The 23,563-nt window shown below is 38.4% G+C and overlaps 1 protein-coding gene across 3 annotated transcripts in view; it reads right to left on the reverse strand.

The window, feature by feature from the left end:
* DSEL (dermatan sulfate epimerase like) overlaps positions 1–16,560 on the reverse strand; it is a 146,936-nt gene extending 130,376 nt beyond the window's left edge. For 2 of the 3 annotated variants that reach the window (XM_031503995.2, XM_077784520.1), the window contains exons 1-2: positions 16,472–16,560; positions 13,398–15,914 (exon numbers count right to left, since the gene is read on the reverse strand). In XM_031503995.2, coding sequence (XP_031359855.2) covers positions 13,398–14,955 — 1,558 coding nt within the window. In that variant the 5' untranslated portion in view covers positions 14,956–15,914; positions 16,472–16,560. Of the gene's footprint in view, positions 1–6,512; positions 15,915–16,471 lie in introns of those variants that run through there. The other variant, XM_021530886.2, reaches the window with a different exon arrangement.
* Positions 16,561–23,563: the final 7,003 nt, after the last annotated feature.

Raw genomic sequence — 23,563 nt, forward strand, 5'->3', positions numbered from 1 at the left:
AACAAAGAAGGGTATCTAATCTCAGCTGTTACAACCCTGCTCAGCTTCATTATCTTCAGTGGTACTATGCTAATTTACAGTAGTTTTTAAGGACACATAAATATAGCTATACTCAGTGTTTATTCATAGAAAACAAAACCCCTAATGAAAATAAGATAAATGACAAAACTGAAAACAAAGAATACACACGATGAGACATAGTAGGTTTTTGCTACAAACTAATTTCATAGTACTGAGGCAGGAGACCTAGACATTTTGCCAATGGCATCCCAGTTTAAAAGTATTTCATTTTAAATGCTTGGAAATAGCAAAGCCCTCATATCCCTCACTGTTGCATATTATTTTTAGTAGTTCACGGAGGTACATATTTTATTTATCTATTCCTAATGGAAATCTGTGATTAAAAAAAATAAATTAAAACAAAAACTCTCAAGATATTAAATTCTGAGATCTAATTTGTCATTAAACAAAAAACGTATGATGCTAGTAATTGTCACTTTTGTAAAATGTGTTTAATTATAAAATTAAATTAGGTTTCTTTACAGAACCATGAAGAAATCTGAAATGATAGCACATTCCACAGCAGCTAATGCAGAGAAGTAGTATCATTACAAGAATTACAATAGGCACTTTTTAACATGCCAAAATTTTGCCTCCTTGCAGATGCCAAGGAATCTGCAGACCTCTACAAATTATTCATATCTCACCATTTTTCCTTCCTGTTGTTCATCTCAAGCTGTCATTGCCTTTTCATCTGCACTACATGCTTCCCTCCTCTCATCCCTACTGTCAGCCTGATTCCTAAACATGCCCTTGTACATGGCATGCCTGGCGCACACCCTGGCAGATTTCACTCAGAACAAATGCATTGAGTACCTACAACAGCATCTTTGACTAACATGGCCAATTAATGGAGTGAAGCCTCTTCCCTCTTAAGATACCTGAAAGAGGCCAGACAACAGCATTTTAGATCAATATCTCAATCAGTGCCCAGCCTTTGTGCTGACTCCAGCCACAGTGATTGATCTGAACCAGCACTAGAAGCTGTCCAGAAATCTGTGCTGACCATTTACTCGTCTGCTCCTGAGTTGTGCTGTGTCTTACTCTTAGAGCCTGATGATCTAAATTATTGTGTTTCTTACATTCCAGGGAATTTTTCTTTTACATGACTACATACCCCCATCTGAGCATTTTCAATCTCTTAAGAGCATCAGTCAAGGTCACCGAAGTTGTGTGATTATCTCAGACATTATGACATTAAAAGTACTTTCAAGGATTATTTTTAAAATGCCTTATCATTTCTGAGTCTGTAGGGTGCTCAAAAATAAGAGACTTCCAAGAATTTATCCATGAGTTAGGAAAAAGCAATAGGCTTCTAGTTTTTATTTGTGGCTGCATAACCAAGGTGACACTTCTGAGGGCCATCACATTACAGGGACATCTTGGCATACATCTTCTCCTCCAGCTATGTTCTTTTGCTCTGCTGTTCTGGCAGCAATGAAATACATAGCACAAAAAAAAAAAAAAAAAAAAAATCTGCTAAGCTTCCAGTGAAGAAAAAAAAATAATTCTTTCCACAGATTGCAGTATGCCCTGTGAGGAAAAAAAAATATCCTATTTACAGTATATTTTTGGCAATACCAAAATGCAACAAATTAAGAGCTATAGGCTATCCTGCATTGACTACTTCTGTCAATGCATAATATGAGCTAGAATATCATCATGTTTTCCTAGGGCCAGAAGATACTGACCTCAGAGATACAGACCCCAGTAAAATGTGATTCTATATACATTCAGGCAAGAAATATCACTACATACTGATCAAAACTACTATTTTTCATTCATGACACAGCTTTTTTGTTGGTATCAGGGCATCAAAGAACATTATATCACTTCATCCTAAAAAGACAATCACATAACAGCAGGACGAGAAGTCATGTTGTGCCTTGATATTCATGGTCTAAGAAGAGTTCTCAGTTTGATGTGAAAAGCAACTATTTTTTATTTACTAATATCTTGGGTAAAGATCTAACAACCCTTTTACAACCACTTTGCAGTAAGAATTGAATGGTCAATGAGATAGATTTGAGATACCACTTCTCAGAATTTGTTTTTTTGAGAGGTATAGTTGCAACTCACTGTCAAAAAAGATGCAATCAGTACAGGCCACTTGCAAAAAACATTTGGCAAATTTACAGGAGAGATTACTTAGATGAGTGAATTTTATATCAAACTGAACGCAGAATATTCAATCCTCATTTGTAAATAAAATATACTAGACTAAAATATGATAAAATATGGTTAATTATTTTTTCTATATGTGTTTGCCAGTGTTTTAAGTGCTATGAACAGACTTTGCCTTAGAGCAAGGGACCTGTTAAGTAACCTTTGTGATAGCTGAATTCACAAAGGGTACAAGAGTTATTGCAGATTTGGTTTACCACAGAATTCCACCTACAAGCTATTTGTAATATATTAGTTAAATCTGTGCACTGTATGTATTTGTTTTGATGAAGACAGTTTTTATTTTAAATAAAAAGGGTGTACTTTCAACATAGATGATACAATTGTACCCCTAAAGTTGCAGCAGAAAAAGTTAATTCTTATGCTTCTTCTTGTTGGTGTAACATGACGTTTTGAAATGTTTGTGGAGTTTGCACAGTCATATTCTGACTGCTTTCTCTAATTTCTGACTTTCAGAAATTCTAACAGGTTCCTTCACAAAATGCCTGAAAGTAAGATTTGTATTTTTAAAGGAACAGAAGGAAAAACTAGTGAAACAGTCAAATTCATTCTTGATAAACAAATATATCTTTCTGAAATAGAGAAATAGAAGTCTTATATGGAAACTACACATCCTGAAAAAAAATTATTAACATATATGGTCAATCTCAGAAAACTTTCAGCTAAAATGCCCCACTGAGAAAAAAGAAGAGATTGATTTTCACGGAAAGCGAGCCACAACCTAAACACCTCCCAGTAAGCTTCAAATATCAGCCTGTTTTAAGCTCTGAATTCAGAACAAATTTAGTGCATATGCTGAGAGCCTTCATCACTTTCAAATCTCTCTGCACTTGACTGCATACATTTTCTGTGAAGACCTACTTCAACACCATATAGACATTGCTTGCTTTCCAGCATTTTGCCTCTTTCCCAAAATTATCAGGATTTTAGGAACCTGATGATATGCATGCACAAACATACATATTACACTAGACTCTATTTAAGACAAAAGGCTGAGAAGCCCCCAGAAAAACACTGAGGAGCTGAAGTGCATCCAAAGAAGAGCAATGAAGCTGGTGAAGAATCTGGAACATAAATCTGATGAAGGGTGGCTGAGGGAGCTTGGGGTATATAGCCTGGAGAAGAGAAGGCTGTGGGGTGACATTATCATTCTCTACAACTATCTCAAAGGAGGTTGTAGTGAGCTGGGATTCAGTTGCTTACCCCAAATACCAAGTGATAGTTAAAAGTCAGTTAAAAGTCATTTGTGTATCTAGCTGATTCTGTTTCAGAAATGCAACAAATGCAAATTGGTCATTATCTGTCTGGCAGGACATATTATAGACCACAAAGAGGAATAATTTAACAACACAATTAATAGCAGTTTTTTCCAAATTGGCCTTACAGATTTTTTGCTAAACTTTAATAACATCTGAATATTTTTTAATTATATCTTTATTTACCTGTCACAGAAACGTTATTTTCTTCCTTTCATTTTCTTTGCACCTTTAAATCAGAAAGAAAATTTCACCTACATTAACTTAAGAGGCCCTAGAGGAATGATAAATACATTTAGCTGTTTATAACTATACCTTTAACTTATACATTTCTCAAGGGAAATTCTTCAGAGGGTGCTATGAGTCTGTTGCTATGCAGATCCAGCTAAACTAAATGCAGATGAAGCAAATTGCTGACAAACACTCCCAACAAGATGTGAACCATGAAACCCAGAAATCTTTGTTTATTGTCTAGTTGGCTCTTTACTAATCATTCTATTCACTTCATGTATTAAGGGTACTAAGATATGGCTGTTGTCAGAAAAGGATAGAATACAAATAGGTAAATTCCTGATGCTGAAATCAACAGAATAATTCATAACATAGGATTTGCAAATGTACCCTAAAGAGATTGAGAGATACAGACATACATTCAAGTGATAGCAACTTCAAAAAACCCTAGCATATCAACAAAGCCAGGGCATCTTCATGTAGGCTTGCTCTTTTGTTTCACCAAATAGAAGGCAATTCATCTTCGCCTAGCCTTCAAATAAGAGTCATGAAGGTTAGTAATTATGCTGAAAAATAGATGAGAGCTGTATCCATACTTTTAAAGACCTGATAATGTGACTAATTTAATCATGACTAACTGATTGTGCTCTGTCTGTAATATGCAGTTTCCCATGTCACCTCATTTTGATCAACAACAACATGGTCCATTTTTTAACATGAAACAATTCATTTTTACAGAAGTAAAATTTTCTTTCAAATGTGTCACCAAAGGATGCTGGCAGTTGAGAAACTATCAATACTGAATCTATACCCAGCAGGTAAAGCTGCCTCCTGTCACTGAAAAGCATCCTCTGGTATCAACAATGCTGTTATAGAGCTGTATTGGTTAATAGCTATTTTGTTGCAAATGAACACATCTTGGGAATACAAAAAAATAGCACCATTTCAAAGAAAAAAAAATCAATATATATAAATATATATACAAACAAAACTTCCTTTTAACTTCACTTTCTATCAGTACTCATATGGTAATTTAAAAGAGACAATATTCAGCTGATCAGTTAAAGTGAATAATAAAATCTATTATTCAGGCACGATTTGTTAGCTCATTAAGATCTAAATACTCCAACACACATTTTAAAGCCTGTTCTCTTCAGCAATGTAACATTTTGTTTATTTTGTTTTTCAGTTCATTTCTGTGTAATGATATCCCCCACTACCTTTGAGATTATGTTTCTTCAAATCAATTGGCAGCTGTAGGATGCAATTTATAAAGAGAACAAACTTGAAGATCCTGAAACACAACAAAAGGTTCAAGAAAATGCAACAAAATCAACTTTTTAAACTAAAATCTAGGAAACATAGAAAAAAGCCTATTTCTAGGCAAGATGTAGGATGAAAACAGAAAAACGTTAAAAAAAAACCCAAAAAAACAAAGTATAAGCAACCAGTTAGAAAATCAATTAAGAGTGGAAATATTAATGGCTTTCACAGATACAAGTGTGCCTGTATTATCTCTGACAGCCTGCCTTTTATCATGGTATTAGTTTTCTCTCAGCTTTGTACACAGCATATATTCCCTTTGAACAGCCTTTCAGAAAATAGCTGGAAATAAATATTGTCAAAGAATTTGCAATAAACAGCAACTTTTTTTTTTTAGAAAACACATTTTTGTTCCTATCATAACAGGCATTTTCCACATAATCTTCTCAAAAGCCAAGGTTGGGTTCAAGATTCAGAAAGTTAAAAAAAAAAATTACTTGTACAAGTAGTGACATGACCTAGGATGAGCTACAAAGCATAAGCACACACTGCTCACTGTAAAGCATTCAGCAAAGGCACTGGGCTAACACTCTACAGAAAAAAACAGCCAAACAAAACCAAAAACACCCCCACAAACAAACAAACAAACAAACCCTACCAAAAAACCCCCCCAAAACCACCAAAAAAAACCCAACAACTGCAAAATCAACAAAAAACATGTATCTACTTCACAGTCAAATATCATGTGAAAAAGACTGAAAAATATGCAAACCTTTTCTTTATAACTGAAAGCTGAAGTTCACAAGAAAGACAGAATCGGGTTCTTGCCCCTGAAAGTTATATCCCAAACACAAATTGCAAAACTAAATGAACAAAAAAACAGTTAAACCTGCAAAACTCAGCTGCAGAACATTAGATGCAGCTCAGCTGCACCTCCTGTGGGTTACAGGTCTTTGCAGTATTAGCGAGGCTGAACTACCTGTGCCTCTGGATCTGATAGATGCTGCCTGTACCAGCCCACATTCAGCAAAAGATATCCAGAGGGCTTCATTTATTCGACTTATGTGTCTTTAAAAAGAAGAATAAACACACTGGAACATTCATGGCTGCTGCAACTTGCTTACCTACTTACATTTAAGAATGGTTTCTAGGCCAAATATCTGTCTCTAAAAAACTCCTGTGTATAGTTCAGGAACTAGAAGAAGACTACTCTGAATATGCGGTCTGCAAGTAGTGTTTATAGACTTCAAATTTATGGATTGCACTAGTTGTCTAGCTCCCAAAAATCTGGGTGAGAAATCACCTTTTCTGTTCTAGAAATATAGCTAATTTGTGGTTTTTTGCTTAATAACAAATGTGCTTACTGTGCTTTTGATGGCAGATGGAATAATGTCTTGCTACCAATACTTTGTGAAAGATAAAAATTGTTCCCATATTCAAACAACAAGAATAGCAGGATAAGTTTTGTGATATCTGAAGTGGCAAAATAATATAGAAGAAAAAAGAGGATAACACAAATTCATTGTTTTACTAACAGTAGTTTTATTTTATGCAGGATGTTTCAGAGAATTTTGTTAGGACAGTGTATACACTGAAATTGCTGAGACACAAATATCTACTTAAATGTAAGACCATACACATTTAAATTCAAGTTCATCCTACTTCATCTGAGGTCTGTCAGTGGGCATTTAAATTAAGGGTTTCGCCACTCCTGGCTTTTGAGTATTTAAAAAGATAGCAGCAATGTCTGATTTACCTTTGAGGGCAACACTCATTTTCCATTGATTCTAGGGTGACAAGACTCTCTATTTAGATGTGAAAGTTGAATTACCTAATGTGACATAGATTAATTCAGGTCATGTTCTTAAAACTCCACAATATCTTTCTCAGTAAAGGCAGTAAACAAAGCTGAATTTATACAACCATAAATTAAGCTTTCAGAAATTATTCTGGGTGAATGAGATCAGACTGTCGTTGTTCTCCTCTATCACAAATAACTCTCAGCACATTGCCTGCTCAAAAGATGTATAGTTTAATTTGAAACAGCATCATTTCAGCAACATGAAACAGCACTTTCCCATTATTAAGTATTTTCAGAGACAGCATGAGATTATCCATTCACATCCCCTACGAGAATAATGTTGATCACATACAAGCAAAAGTCTCCTCACTAAAGAAAATCAGAGTCCTGACATTTGAAAATTGTGCTTTGTAGATTATTTTGAATATCTGTTTGTTTCTATACCTCCTTTTATGGGCTTATAAATTTATCAGGCAGCCTACAGGTAGTTTTGATTAGAGTTACAGAGCAATTTATATTTTTTAAATTATTGGACATACACTTCCTTTTTTCAAGGAGAATAATCAAGAAGAATAACCTTTAATAAAGAAGATTATTCAAGAAGAATAAACTCTAATGATCACTTAAGGTATTTATTTCCTGCCATTTCTTCTGTTCAGAAATATTCAGGCTAACTAGTTGATAATAATTTTATGACAGTAAATGACAGTATTTTGTTCCTGTTGAAAGCAACGGCACAACAGTCACTGAGGTCGCCTAGACGTCATGCCACTTATGGTCCAATTCTGAACAGCTCACAATTTACAGATTTGATCCATAATTCATGGTCTGTATTCCACACTGATATATGGTATTTGAGATGGTAAGTTTCCTCTTGGAAAACAGCCCTTTCCTCATGAGACTTAAGCAAATCAGGTTTTGTCTGAACCAAATCTATAAAGGAGTACAGAAGAAGAAATGCAAGCTTATGCCCTGACCATAGAACTGTTAGGATCCAGTACTTATCCTCTTGAAGAAAATTTATACGTAAATAAAAAGAAATAATTTTGATAAACTACTAAGTCACCTAAACAAGTATCACAGCTTCTAATTACAAAATATTCTAACATATGGAACCCAACATATGGGCCACTTGAAAAACTGGTAATTTTTGTAACTTACAGGAATATTGATAACATGTTTTGATCCTTTATCCTGAACTGTGCACTTCAAATGTTTTCAGAAAATGCAGCATTATGTTCCAGTTAATGTATGTTTATGTTAATAAAATAGCGTCTCTAATGCTACTAATTGACTGTAGGATGGACAGGAGTTTGCTACCAGTTATACAACTTTGTTTCAACAGCAAATGAAACCATTTTTACAGTTTAAAACAAATTCTGATCCAGAACTGAAGCTTTATAAATCACTTAACAATAACTTTATAAAATCTGAAAAGCAATTTTTATTTGAATTGCATTCTAGCTCTAACAGAATAGTATTACAGTGTCAAATGAGTTGTGCCCTATATTTTACATAATTGAGGATCTTATGCAGAAATTAAACTCTTGATCTGGCAATCTCAAACATAAATCTGATGAGGACTGAATGCCAGCTGTGTGCAAAAAGGATGAAGGAACCAGTCTGAACAGCTCCACAGACATTGCTCTCGGAAAAAGCCCACTGGGAGCAATAGAGGCATTTAGATGTGCTCAAAGACTACAGATATATCCTATTTGATAGAACTCTGAATACCAAGACCTATGTGCGTCTCCTTAAGGACAATGTCACTTACTTGCAAAGTAAATAACTGAAATGTTTCCTTGGTATTTACTTTTCTTATGCTTCCAAGTATGATTTAGAGATAAGCATTTAAATAAAAACTGCCTTTTAAACAAATACCTTAGAATCTTAGCTGTGTCATAATTGGACAGTTCAAACTACAATACAGTACAAATAATTATCAACATTTAACAGAGGGAGAAAAAGGAAGAAAAGATAAGTAATGAGACTAGTTTTCTTAAGTGTATTTATGAAAGTGTAATTTAAAGTCTCAGAACACTTTTCAATACAATATACCTAAACAGACATGCTTTCAAAAAGTTCAAACAATTCTCAAAGTTTATTGACAGTCTTAAACATTACTATATGAAGAAAGGGGAGGTTAAAGTTTGTGTCTGTGTAGTGACCATGCTTCTTCTGAATTCTAGTAACAGAAGAGAATTTTAAGAACAACTCTGTATACCTACAAAATCTTACCTTCAGCTGCCATAAAACTTCTGACAGAGAAAAACCTTTTCTATTTGTTCTTATTCTAGACTGTAAATCCTGGAAATAGAAAGCAAATGCTGAAATTTATTCTGTCAAGTACAAACTGTACAGACATCAATACTTTCTTTTAACATACAATCAAAAATGGCTGCAGAGAGAAGGCAATTTGGGAGAACAATAGTTGGAAACAAAAGTTTCACTAAAATGCCAATGGATATTAACTTGTTTAATATTTCTTTTAACATGCTACTCCACCTAGTCAAAGGTGAAATACAGTTTGAAGGGGAAAATACAGCTACTACTAGTAAATGACAGGTAATTTACTGTGAGTGACACCACAAATTATAGACAGCTTTATCATGGTAGAAGCCTGTTTTGCCATACTAATGACTGTCTGAGAAAGAGGTACTTTTATCTAGGTTATAATGAGATATCTCAAGGAGATGAAATGTACAAATGGGAGGGACAAAACAGCTGGGTAAGACAGGGACATAATGGTAAGATTGGAAGAAAAAAGAACTCCTTTATATTGAAATTTAGCAAGGGTATCTGTGATCTCTATGAGGAAACTGACTGCACTTTTGACATTACCCAACGCTTACCACCTAAATGAATAACAATTACACACATATTTTAATATAATAAGCTCTGATTCCAGCTCCCACAAACCAATTGAAGCATATTTCAACACAATTCCAGTTATAATAAAAAACAGATGGTCAAGGAAATAGATGTCTCTTTGTGATCTGATATACATATCTGTAAACATTTACAATATGCATGCATTTCCAGAGAATGCTGAGCAAGTTAAATTGGGAAATGTTTTTTTCTTAATGGGCATGCGCAAACAAAGAGTGTGAGATTCAAGAAAAAAATACGCTGTGACAAAGATGCAATTATCCTATCAGGCCTATCTGTTTTCAAACAAGTATCACATCACAGCATCATGTTAAAGAAACACTAGTCAGATAACTTTGGAAATAGTTTTCTGCAGGGAAACATCACTCAAATGTGAGGTGGCTGAGGGTGAGGTGATTTTCAGATCTCTCTCCTCTCTGATGGAAGACCTGAGGTTAGCAATGGCTGGCCTTCAGAAATTCATTATACAGACAAGCAAAACATCCCACAGCAACACAAGGTTAGAGATTTATTTGAGGTCTTCTAAATCTCAGATTGCATTTTATGCAGACATCAACAGTAAGCCAATGCCAATGGCATCATATAGCTGCATTGGTCCCAGGGAAATTATGCACAAAAATCATCAGAGAAATGTGTTACAACAAAGATGGATGGAAGAGTCTCAACTCAAAAAGAGAATATCTTTGCAGGACCTCTAAGACAAGAGGTATAGAATAAAAGAGTTCAAGAAGTCAATATGTTAACAACATTAAAAATTAGGTTGAGGAAGATTAAAACTACACAAATTTAACCATTAATTTGAGGGGTCTTGCTAGTTCCTTGGATTTCATCCCATTTCTTTTCCTCTATATAATTTACTTCAGGCTTACAAAGGGTACCATATTGTCAGGAATGGAGAATTAAGACTTCTCTTTTGTGAAACATCCAACCCAAATTTAAGTACCACATTTCTGACATGCGGGAACCATAATCTAGAACGAGATTTAATATCCGAGTCCACTCCAGTCCTGGACCTGTCTGCTCAAATTTAAATAAGAAACTAGATATACTTAAGTGTTCTGTTTTCTCCCACTAAGGGGATGCTGAACAGCCCTAAATCTGTTTATGCTTATTTTGTACCACCATAGCAACCAGTGAGACATTGACAGAATGCATCAGTAAACTTGTCCAAGGGGGCCAATAATGACCATTGGGAACAGGACCAGTTTGACAAGTGTAATTTCATATAAACCATCATGCAATCATCAGATGATAAATACTTTCTGGAATTAACCGTTTGGGCTGGAGTCAAACTGGTGAGCTGGAGGTGAAAAGCTCTCTGTTCTATTACTAATCCCCTGAGCTATAGAGGCCCCAGCTGGTGCTTCTGCAAAGGTTCACACAGCTTTTTTTGAAAGGCCACAAAAATAGTTACAATATCTTTTTAATGTAAACCAAATCAAAACACACCAAAAAAAAAACCCTTCCACAGTTTCAAGAACAGTTACATTTTTCTTAAAATAATCTCTCTGAAAGTAGCAGACTGTACACATTTTACAAGAATAAACAAACTTATCTAATATTTATCCACAAATTGGGAGTCAGAGATCATTAGTGCAAATTTCTGCTGACCAGCAGCATTTATTCTATAAACTTTGGGTATCCTAAGTGGTCCATCAGTGAACAACAGATATCTTCAATCTGTCTAATCTCTTCATGGGGCATGTTTTGTTTCCAGGCATGAATGCTACTTGGTGAAATTTCCCCTTCATAAGGAAGATAGAAAAGACTGGTGGAGGTGGCAAATAAAATTTGGTTTAAGTTAGCAGGAGGAAGAGGAATACCAAGAAAGGCAAAAATTGTTTCGGCTGTCTTCTGAGGAAAGCTCACAATATCTTCAAACTTGACCAGCTGATAATTTGTTGGCAGCAAGTCCCTGTTTATCCTCATTGCTGCTGCTGTGTTTGCTAGCCATAAATAAGACAACAGAGAAATTGCATTTGAATTAGAATTTAAAATTGCTTTTCTTAGTGATTCAAACTCAGAGGCATAGCCTTCATTTAAACTACATTTTTCTTTACCATTCTCCCCTTTAAACATTGCAGCCAAGCGTTGTGGAATATTTTTCAAGGAGTAAAGGCTCGGCTTATTTTTGTACAACATTGAATAGACCCATGCCCGTGGGTCCCTCACTATATATAACGCTCTCATTGATGGTCCTAAGATTTCCTGAAAGAAGGGAAGCTTTAATGTCCAGCTCCCACTGGTTAAACTAAGCACAGGTCGTGCATTAGGGTAATAGACAAGGTGTCTTCTCAGTTCCCTAATATATTCAGCATCTTTTTCTTGACTCCCTCTTGCCCTGCTTCTTTGCTCTAACAGGGAGTCTCTCTTTTTGGACCTTTTCTTTTTGTCTTTGTTTAATGCAGAATGCTGAGAAATTTTACTTCTGCTAGCTTCATATAAATGAATGTTTTGTAAATGCAACTTCGTGTCTTGAACTAGAGACTGGAGCCACCCTTGGATAAGACGAAAATTACCATTCTGGACATCAGAAACCTTCCATTCACATGGATCTACAAAGGAATCAATTTCAAATTCAGTCTCAGGAATTTCAAGATAGGGTGTAGGTATCCTGATGTATAAGAAGTCACTGGTATTGAAAAACAGCTGTTTTAAAATTTCTGCACCAGAAGTGGGAAGTGAAGTAATTATAACATCTGGCAAAACGACAGGATTTCCTTCTAATTGTTTGGCTTTATTGCCTTTATCACGTTCTAGCCTTGTCATGTCAGTGCTCCACTTTGCACAGATGGGCTGAGTACACATGCTCCACACATCCACCAATTCAATAAGCCACAGTGTAACAACCAGTATCAGGATCCAACGCAACATTTTGCCAAAGGATATGTAAAACCTCCACTGAAAAGCCAGTATGACCAAACTGACACCCAAAATTAATCCTGCAATTATGTTCACTTTGAATCCAAATGGGAAAACTACCCTATTATTTTTCCTATCTTTTTTCACAGATTCAGTACCAAGACCAAACTTGGTCACTTTATTTTCATGAACTACTTTAGCAAAACCACCAAATCCCAAGTAATCAAACCTTGCCTTTAAACTCTGATACTCAGTCACAACAGAGATGGTATTTTCAGTGTTGTTGACACTGAGCGAAACCTGAAATCCAGATTTTGCATTATCCATGAGTCTACAGTTAGAAACATTGACATATGGGCCATAGAAAAGGTAAACAATCCTTGTAAGCATGTTTTTCATTGGAAAGGTAACATTTACAAACTGTGTCCATCGCTTTTTGAATTCAGCAGCTTGCTCAGCCTCCTGTATCCTAGCAATAGGACTATTCCCATGATGATCAAACCAAAACATCTTGTAGTGGGCATCCCACACATCCATCATAGCTCCATTGTACTTGTTCTTAAACTTATAGGGTATGTATTTAAAATCAATGTCAAGATTATGAAAAAAGGCACTGACTGAATTAACAGGAGAGTCTTCCTCCTTCTCGATATGGTCAACTACTAGCAATGTCTGAGAATTTAAGAGCAGCAAAACGCGATACACACTTTTCAGTTTCATAGCTGATGTGTAAGCAGATACTGCCTCACCACCCACAAACATCATGTCACCAGCCTGGGAGGCTGTTATAATTTCTCCAGCTGAGTCTCCAACCTCATCACCAATCCATTTCAGCCACTGGGCACACTCACCAAGCTGTCCTTCCCAAGGCTGGTTGCACTGGCTTGTAGGAGATGGAGCAAACACCAAGACATTGTTCAGGTGGCTAAGTTTAGGACCATAAAGAGCCTCAGACACAAACACCTGTCCATTGGGAGCAAAAGTAAAGGAGTTCTGATCAGGATGTTCATGCCCTGGATTGAAACTTCTCCACCCATCAATCCATCTATAGGGTTGAAAGTGAACAATATCATAGACAGCACGTCCACCGAGTTTCCCAGATTTGAAGGATACAAAGGTGTTTGTCTGACTGTTTGGCAATCCAGCCCCGTAAGTAACAACTCCCCAGTTAGGAAACACATGCATTTTAGCAGTACCATAGTCTGGAGGTGGCTGAGGAGTGATTTCAGCAGCATACCATATGAATTCAGTATGTAATGTACTCCACCTCTGTGCAGTGGATGGCACCATTGGCCCATCCTTGGGTCTGTGTTTTCTAATTTGCTGTGCCAGCCAGTTACCAGCACCATTCTTCATGATGAACTTATCCAAGAAAACCAGTTGGCTCTCAGGACCATAAAACCAGTTGTAATTAGAATCTGCAACACCCACAGTTCTCTGGAAGCCTGGTAGTAGGGTGGCATAATAAAACCAAAAGTGCATTTTCAGCCAGTTATTCTCCAAGTTGTTAATACCAAAGTGCCGCTGAGCCAGGAAAACATACTGGGTTACTGACTTGGCTGTGTAACTCCCATAAGCTACTCCCTCATCCAGAGATCCATCAACAATATGATTGAGGAGAAACATTGTTTTCTCCATCACATCAACAACAGTGTGTTTCCAAATATTCGCCTGAGATCCTTTGTCCACTCCAGCTACTAAAGCCCCAATAAGCAAAGCAAGCATATTGGTTGCTTGGTGATTATGGAGAAGCTGCTTTCCCCAGGAACGAACCTTGGAGTACTCATACATTTCCTCGCTCACAGACCATATCTTCTCCAAGTATTTTTGCCTTCTCTCATTTTCCAGTGAATTATACAAGAAGTCAAAAGCAGTGGCAAATCCTGTTAGGGAGTGACCGAGTGGCACTTCATCTCCAGGAGCATTCTCAACCAACCAGTTTTTGTATCCAGCCATTCTATCCATATATTCTAGGGCAAAATCAAATGCAGCTTTATCTTCGGGGCACAGCAAACAGTAGAAGGCTAGAGGGGGCAGGTTGTTACCATAAATCTCATTCCACTTGGCCGCAAAATCAATGTGCTTGGGTGGAGGTAGGTAGTATAAAGGGTTGGACAGCATAACCATCACTGCACTTCTGATGGCTCTGAAGAGATGCAAATGGCTTGTACGAGCCTTTTGCCTCAGTGCCTGAACATCCTGAGCGTCAAAATACAAGCTTGGATGAAGAACTGTTCTTTTCAGGTTCTGCTCAGCACTAAGACCTTCAAGTTGCTGTTTTTCATATTGATCTACATTTTCTATGAAAGTCACCCAATCAGAGTAATTGCTTACAGATTCTTCGAAAGTGAAGACATCAAACAACATTAATGCTAGAAACAGAGTATGCCCCGTGAACATCAGAGCCATGATCCATTAGGCAGCTCTTCTTCCCCAGACATACATTTCTTCAAAAAGCAGTATTCAGATATCAAACTTTCATCCAGTTTGTTAAAAAAATATATCTTAAGGCATATTTTTATGAGAAAAGACTTATTGTGTACTGTGCATTACAACAAAGGCTCAGACTACTTGCAATCTGAGATACAACATTTAAATGACAAGGCTCTTGGAAAATTAAATCTCAGGTGCCCTGCCTGTTCACACTTTCCTCAAATACAACACTACAATCATAAGCACTAAAATCGGGGAAAAAGTAAAATCTCTACAATATGCATATAAAGCACAGATCAACTGCACAGTAACAGACTGAAACACTATCTCTTGGTAACTTGAAAAGCATGATCTAAAACGGGAATTGGAGTAATATGTTTGCTTTTTTAAAAAGCTTTCAATCAGGCCAAATTCCACTTTTAGAGCTGACGAAAACTCCACTGATCACAAAATTATATAATTTATTCAAATCAATGTGTTATATTTTATAAAACAGGGAATATACAGCACTTGGAAAATAGATTCCAAAACTGAAGTTACTGTCTTCAGTTTTTGCCTTTTTTCAATTTTCTTACACACTCTTTCCATCTTTCTCTTTTGGGATTCATGGAGGGATGGAAAGGAAAAAAATAATTTAAAAAAATCAACATAGATTCTCCATTAGATCCTTTTGATGAAACTGCAATGCTTTTAACCACTATTCCTCTCTGTTTGTGAAAGATGCATCTGAATTAAGAGTCATATTGACATATTTTCAAGTCTTTTAAAATATTTTCTTCAGCTAGTGATGCCCGAATTTCGGCTCGATGATTCAAAAAATCCTGTTTTTTTCCATTATGATGCAAAAGCAAAACATGTGAAAGAGGCAGAAAGCCAATACTTTCTTGCAAGAAGAGCAGTTTCAGGTTTCCTTTCACTTCGCATGTAGGTTCCTTCTGTGGAAACAGAAACAAAAGTTCTCTGAAGCTGTGTAGATGTCAGAACATATTTAAAATAGTTTGGTTAACAAATTGCTGCTAAGTTTATAGGAAAGATGAGTTCATTCACCTTTTCTTTTAAGGAAATCAAGAAATAAAAGAAGGAGCATTTTTAAAGTTCCACAAAATTCACCCTTGGCAAAAGAGCAATTCAAATTGGCTACTCAAGCCGCCTTTATTTCACCATTTCCAGCGTGAACATGAGGTCCCAGGGAATATTTTCCAGCTACGCTACCAGCTACTCATGGAAATAAATCTGACACACGCCACCGAAATTCAATTCAGCAGGAATTAAAACAAAGCACAGGCGAGCGGCTCTGCGGGCGGAAGGAAGCAGGAGCCCGGCAGCCGGGACCGGCCCGGGAGCGCCGCCCGCCGCGCGCCCCGAGCCCGGCAGAGGGCGCCCGCCGCCGCCGCGCCCTGCCCGCGCCGGGGCCGCACAACTTGGACAAGTTTCGCGAGGACCGCGGGGCCGCCGCCCCCAGCCCGCCGCCCCCAGCCCGGCCCCGGCTTACCGCGCTGCGTCCGCGCCGGCTCCCGCGGGGCCGCGTCGCTCTGTCCCGGCCGGCGCGGCCCGGGGCCAGCCCCGGCTGGGGGCTGCGGGTGGCGGCCGCCGCGCCGGCCCCGCTCGGCTGGGCCGGGCTGCGCTCGGTTCCGGCCTCGTCCGATCTTGCCTCTACTTTTCCACCCGGGCTGGCCGCAACTTCTGGTCCCTGCCCTCCGCCGGCGGCTCCCAGGAGTTGATGGAGAGGGAGATGCGGCGGCGAGCGCCCAGCGACGGGCGCGGGCAGCCAGGCAAACTCGCAGGGATGTCGCTCAGGAGGGGCGGGGAGGGAAGGAAGGAGGGGAGGGAGGGAGGCGGGGAGGCGGCGGGGGGGGCTGGCAGAGCCGCCCCCGGCGGAACGGGGATGCGCCGATCCTCCGCGCCGAGCTCGGCGGCGGGCGGGCCGCCGGTCCCACCGTGGCTCCCGGCGGCTCCTTCCTGCGGCTGCGTGCGCTGCCCCGCTGCTCCCGGAGCCCAGCCCGGCCCCGCTCCCGGCCGCGGATGCCACCGCCGCCCCCGCGCTGGGCTGCCGGCGGAGGGGAGCGGGGCTCGGCGGGAGCGCCCGGGGGCAGGGCCGGGGTCGGACCGGGGGCCGCGCCTGGCAGAGGCGCAGGCGGCGGGGGGATGCGAGAGACCGCGGTGACCCGGTGCAGCGGGTCCCGGTGCGGGAGCGGGGAGCTGGGGAGGTACGAGGCGGCTCGTGAAGAAAAGCTGCCGCCGTGGGTCACCCCCGTGGCCGGCCGACAGCCGCCGCCCCGCCCCGGACCGGCCCCCAGCTCCCGGAGGGGGCAGCGTCAGGGACACGGTCGCGGCGGCGACCCGGGGAGCGGCGAGCTCGGCAGGGCAGGGCTGGGCTGGGCTGGGTTAGGTTGGGCTGGGTTAGGCTGGGCTGGGCAGGACAGGGCGTCAGGAGCCGCCCCTCCCGTGGGTGACAACTTTGTGAGAGCGGAATAACTACCTGGCATTGCCCATGTGTCAGGCACCGCGGGGATGCGCACCTTCCGCTTTTGTTTGTGCCCGTCACACTTCATTATTTAACAGCGTTCCTGCGCTGGCACTTCGTTTTATGCGACGCATTTAAATGGTTCTCATTCAGCTTTAGCTGAAGGCTTCTGAAGTAAAATACAAAGGCGGTCACGAGGAGTAAAATCCTCTGCCGCTCGTGTCGTCGTGGTCGTGGTGCGCTGAAGGGCCAGCAGAAAATATTGGCCTGCCACCCTGGTGCTGTGGTCTGCCCACAAAATCCAAGAGGTATAGATAGCACCGTTATCGGGTTTGAATCAGTTCGGGTTGACGGTGATGACTTTCAGAGCCTGATTTTGTGACCTCATGTTTGTGACCAAGCTGTTCTTCAGTAATCGAGTGCAGGAAACAAAAGGTTGTGAGATTTTGGGTGTGTTAACACTTACTGTGTTTATGATCTATACATTAAAGTATGTGGATTTTAATAATCTCAGTAAGCATAACTTTTACCAAGGCATAGCCTATATTCTATTTTTTTTTTATCTGCACCCATACCTAGAAATGCTGTTGCATATTTAAGTATTGTTTAAGCTACTCATTCTGTAACTATCTTGAAATGAATACATGAATATGTAAAGGCCATACATTACGGATACTGATTCTGTTTCTTTGTGATACAGAGTGCACCTTAGAAGGATTAAATTATTAAATTATGCACATTTACATTAGTGATGAACTATGCCTGGAACCATTCTAATGTCTCAGATGTGCCCTATAGCCTTGGTTTAAAAGGAAAAATACTGATTGTTGCCTGGATCATATCTTCCCATCAGAAGAAATTTGCATAATGAACAAAAATCAGCACATAATTCCCTGACCTTGAATCTTTTACAGTTGTGTCTTTTTATGCTACCAGGGAAGTTATTCCGGGAGGAAAGCAAAAGGAAATGTAAAGCAACAACAGAGGCCACATTCCCCTTTAAGTCTGTAGAAACTGAGTGGAACACACTACAAATGAAAACCTCCCAAGTCTTTCCTTCTATTCTCATTGTAGCCATTACATTTTTTTCCTGAGACTGGCTGATTCTGGAACATATTAAAGTAACTCAGAGAATATTAAAGTAAGTCAGAGAATGACTTTTCCCATAAATTGTCAGGCAATTCAGAATGAGCAGAGTATGTGTAGGACTTAGGTTAAAAGCAAGAGTAAAACTCTCCCAAGAGCTTTTCTTACTCCCTGGAACCAGTGCTGAGATCATTACATATACAGTGTTCAATTGTAGTGTGATATTTGTGGAGAAACATGAACGTGATTTACTGACTGGCCTCATATATTCACAAATGGTACCATTTAGAAAAAGTCTTATTTATAAGGCAATGAAGGCATTTGTATGGCATTTTAGTTTTTCTGTGGCAGCTTTTTTGCGTTAGCAAAGATGCACTGGCAAAATAGTTCAGACTTATTTTTTGCTAAGTAAATTAGAAAGTGGGAGTGTCTTTAACCATGTGTGATTTCAATCACACATGGGCTTTAGTGACTGTCATTTTCAAGCAACTTTGCTTCGAATGAGACCCATCTAAAAAAAACACAAAAAACCACAAAAACCCAACCAAAAAAACACCACAAAACTCAAGTTCAGATAAAACCCAAAACCAATAGTGGTAAAACTAGTGGTTTTTTTTTTTTTTTTTTTTTTTTTTGTTCTATTGGTAGTTTTCAGAGTCAGCAGAGACACATAGTAACTGTACTATAATTCAAGAACAAAAACAAAAACTTGGATACAGTTGGTATCTCGGATTAGCAATTAAGTGAAGCAAACTTCAAAGGAGCTGGATTTAGGTAATGAATCTGGTTTGTAACCAACTCTTTTGCTCCAAATGAGTCTGAGTTGTATTGGCATTCCGCCTTACCTGATTGCATAATGCTGTTTAAAGACTGGTCACTAAAATCAGAGTCACTTTCAGAACAACTGTTAATTGTGAAAGTAGCTATTAAAAGTTACCATTTACATTTTTATTTATAGAAACACTGACCATCGGGCAACAAATTGCATTATATTATTACATTTTCAAATATTCTTCATAACTGTGAATAGCTAAAAAGCAAGGCTTATGGTCTATCAGCAAGAAAAAGATACTGTAACAGAAAAATAAGTTTTGAGGCATGGGAAAGTGACCTCACTGTCACATCAATTTCTTAGTGCAAAAAATCATGGGTCATTGTTGGTGATATGCTGTGGTGTACTGCTTCAGGGATAGCATTCTGCCCCGATACCAAGATCAGCCATCTGAATGATCTTGAAAATGCTAGTAGTGCTATTTATCTTGATTACAGGCCAAGTGCTAACAGATGGAAGTGAAGAGTAGACCAGTCAGCTGGACTGCAACAAAAATACTTGCCAGTGTCAAATAGAATAATAATTCAGAAGTTCATACATGAATGAGGTGCTGGTGTCAAATATGAGACATTAATGAACATTGGCAAAAAGAGCAGGTATTTAGAAAAGGTCTGGATTGAGATAATTAAGTTCCAGTGGTGGTAAACTCTTGAAACTTCTTACTCCTCACGTAGCTCAAGTACATAAATTCCTAAGTTTAAAGTAGAGGCTTTATTTCAGAGGCATCACAATTCTGGGTGGTAGTTCTTGACCAACTGGAAGTCTTTCTATATTGGTGGGGCTTGGTGCTTATTTCATTACTCAACCATACTATAGATGAAAAGATAGACTTTCCTGAATCAAAATCTACTTGAAGACCTAATTCACTGTGAATTCTTGAAACACTCATTCACAGTTTTTTCTTTTACAACAGCAAATGAAAAAATATTGGAAAATAATGAAGTGGTGATGACGATCCACATTAATGCATTAGTCTGTTATTAGAAGAACCCATGTTTCACAAAAAAGAATATAATGAAATGGACTTTTCCCCTTTAAGGATGATAACCACAATCTCTCAACTCTCAAATGACCTAATCTCTTGTCTATTTCAGCAAACAGGATATTTTTGTCTCAAACTAGGGGCATCCTGTGAAATCATGTCACCTTTCAAAAATGTAAACACTCATAAATGTTTACCACATTCTCAGAGAAAGGAACATTCTTCCAAATTGTGTCTCTTGCTTGACTATGACACTTCTTGCAATATCCAGACCCATTTCCTCTTTGCAGAGCCCCACCTGACAGGAACAATGCAAACTCACATTAGGAGACCATTAGTTTTGGAGGGACAAATCTGATGTTAATGATGAAGATGTGCCAAATAAAGGGGGTGAAGGATTAAGTATATAAATAATTAATATAAAAGTTTCTGTCTTTTGGGGCTCAAGTGATTTCAGGAAAAATGGAGAGTAGACTACATGGAAGAGAGAGCATGTGGTGACAGTATTTTTTGTAATATATTACTATTTTATTTATGTTGCTTTTTTTTTTTTTTTTTTTTGCTTTTAGGAATGGTAACTAGCTATAAGCAATAGTAACGAAACACAGGCAGGCAAGAATATCCTGGTTTTATTAAAACTGAAAATTAACATGTTTATCACACCATGCAAACAAAGTATAAAAGTGACATGTTTTTCCATATTGCAAATGCTCTTGTCAGTGCAGTTTTCCATCACTGTATGACTGGAGAGGCTGAAAAGTACCCAGTGTCACTGTCAGCAGAGAGAAGGAGGATGGAGAAACTGCCAAAAGTGTGGTGCTGCACTCCTCTCCTGTCCAGGCTGTGTGCTCCTGCCAGCCCCTTTGTGTCCAAGCAGTGGGCAGTCTCTTTGCTACAGAATTGGTACTGCAGACTCAACAGGACAGCAGTTTTAGGCCAGCTTAAGTAGACGCTAAACTGTCCCTTCTAAATGTCAGCTGCATACAGGGGTAATTTTAAATCCATTTGTGAGTACCTCAGATGCCACGTATGAAGCAAATGGGACTATTTGTACTTTATTAGCATTTTAATCAAACAATCTTCAGTGGAAGAGGTTTAAAAGCATCAGTGATGATGCTGTGTGCAGTGGTGGGATCTCGAGAAGGTTCTCAGTAGTTGGTGAGAACAGCACAAAGCCAAATTCTTAGGCTATCAAATTCATTGGAATAAAATCTGCGCTGATCTACATCAAAGCAAATGTTTCACTATGAAAACTCATCAGCAGGCAGAGAGAGAAAATTAATGTTACAAATGTTGTATTTGTGGAAGCATTTAAGTATTCAAGGCTTGTTGATTGTATTTTTCAACCTGCTAGGTATTGACATGTTAAGCACAGTATGTAGGTAAATTAATTATAACACAAAACCCAAAAGAGTGGAAGAGGAAAGAGCCTCCTTTTCATTGACGCAGTGTCTTGACAATCTATGAAGTTCTTGACATTTAATTGTCCGCTGCCAAAGAAAACCCAGAAAAACAAACCAACATTAAAAACTCAACACTAAGTTTACCAGGCATTAAGTTTTGAACCTCAGTGTGGTACATTCATCAGACATAAGCATGATCAAATATATGCTACAATCTAGGCCAGAGAAAAACTTAACATTGGAATCTTCTGAGGTAGATAAGGTTTATATAATATTGCTGTAAATAGGGTTGTACCCTTGTAATGCAGGTAGAGGTTACATGTGAAGAATCAATGCATGGAGGCATGCTTTCGGTAGATTTTGGTATCAAAGTAACAAATACAGGTATCAAATCCCATTTTTTTTTCATTCATTTCAGCAGAGATATCTCAGCTGTAGTTTTGTTATCCTAATATAAGCCCCATTGATAATGTGAATGCCTTTCTACTAACTTCATAAGCTCTGCATTTGGGCTTGAGTCCCAGTATCCCATCGCTAGGATCCTTTCACCAGCAGTTATTAATACAGTATTCTTACTCACTAGCAATTATAAATTAGAATTAGCCCAAACATATTTTTAAATATATTGTCCAACCCATGAGGAATATATATGAAAAATGTTCTTACTGGACAAGCAGAACCTACAGAGGCAGCAATTAAATCATGAGACTGAAAACAAAAACTCTTATGATCTACACCATTGTCTCCAAATTATATGATTAAGGAGATACTAAATTATACACTATAGTTAAATAGTACAACTACAAATCTTAACTAAGCATATTTTTTGTGGTTCTATTCATTATACTAATGTACGGGCTTATATTTAGCAGCTTTAGAAGCATTAGAAAACAGAAAAGCTACAGATTACAGCCCATATGGGTATGCTCAGGTTGGCAGCAGTGATTAAGAGTATCTCCTGGGTTTGTTTTTTATAACTTAAACAATATTTAAGACAGATTTTAAGATGATTTACGTCACAAAGAATTCAAACACTGTATTTACTTGAACAAAGCATAATATATTATAAGGAATGTCAGACAAAGCAGCATGTATTAGTTCAGTCATCATCACAGGGAAGCAAATAAGGTCTCAGGTTGAAATGGGGTGTCTTGGTTTTGCACAGCACCCTGAATTCAAATTATACTTAACCCGTTCTGCCTAAATATCCTAAATACTTTTATGTCATAACAGCCACATTCATCCACTTCAGTGGGATATCTTACTTTACACTGTCCTATGAGAATTAATAAAATTACTAGTAAGTACTACTTAATGGAAAAGTGTGTTTCTACAAGAATTTTAACATTGATGAAGTGATCTGCCACTCTTGTCATACCTGGCTGCCTATTCCCATCACACCACCCTTTTCCAAGAATTAGATAGCCATGATGAACCAGGCAAGGGGACTGTTTTTGTAAAACTCTTACTTGACAAAATAACTACTAGTTTTCAGCTAGAAAATCTCCTCAGTTTAGTTCACCTGGCATAGAAAATAACATATCTGAAGGTAGGCAGTAGTAAAGAGCACATCTTTGGAGATTACTTTAAGGTAAACAATTTTGTAATTTGGTTGAATCCTTCCATTCTTGATTCTGATATTTTTATTTGTAGGAGGAGAGGTCTAGAATGCTAAATATTTTTAATAATCTAAGGGAACATTAAAAATTTGAGCGTCGGACATGTAAAAATATTGAAAATATATACTGTCAAACCTTTGAAGTAAGAGCTCATTGTTACAAATAGTTTTCTATGTTATTGTAAAAATTACATTCTCA

The sequence above is a fragment of the Lonchura striata genome, chromosome 1 (genome assembly GCF_046129695.1).
Source record: "Lonchura striata isolate bLonStr1 chromosome 1, bLonStr1.mat, whole genome shotgun sequence".
Lineage (NCBI taxonomy): Eukaryota > Metazoa > Chordata > Aves > Passeriformes > Estrildidae > Lonchura > Lonchura striata.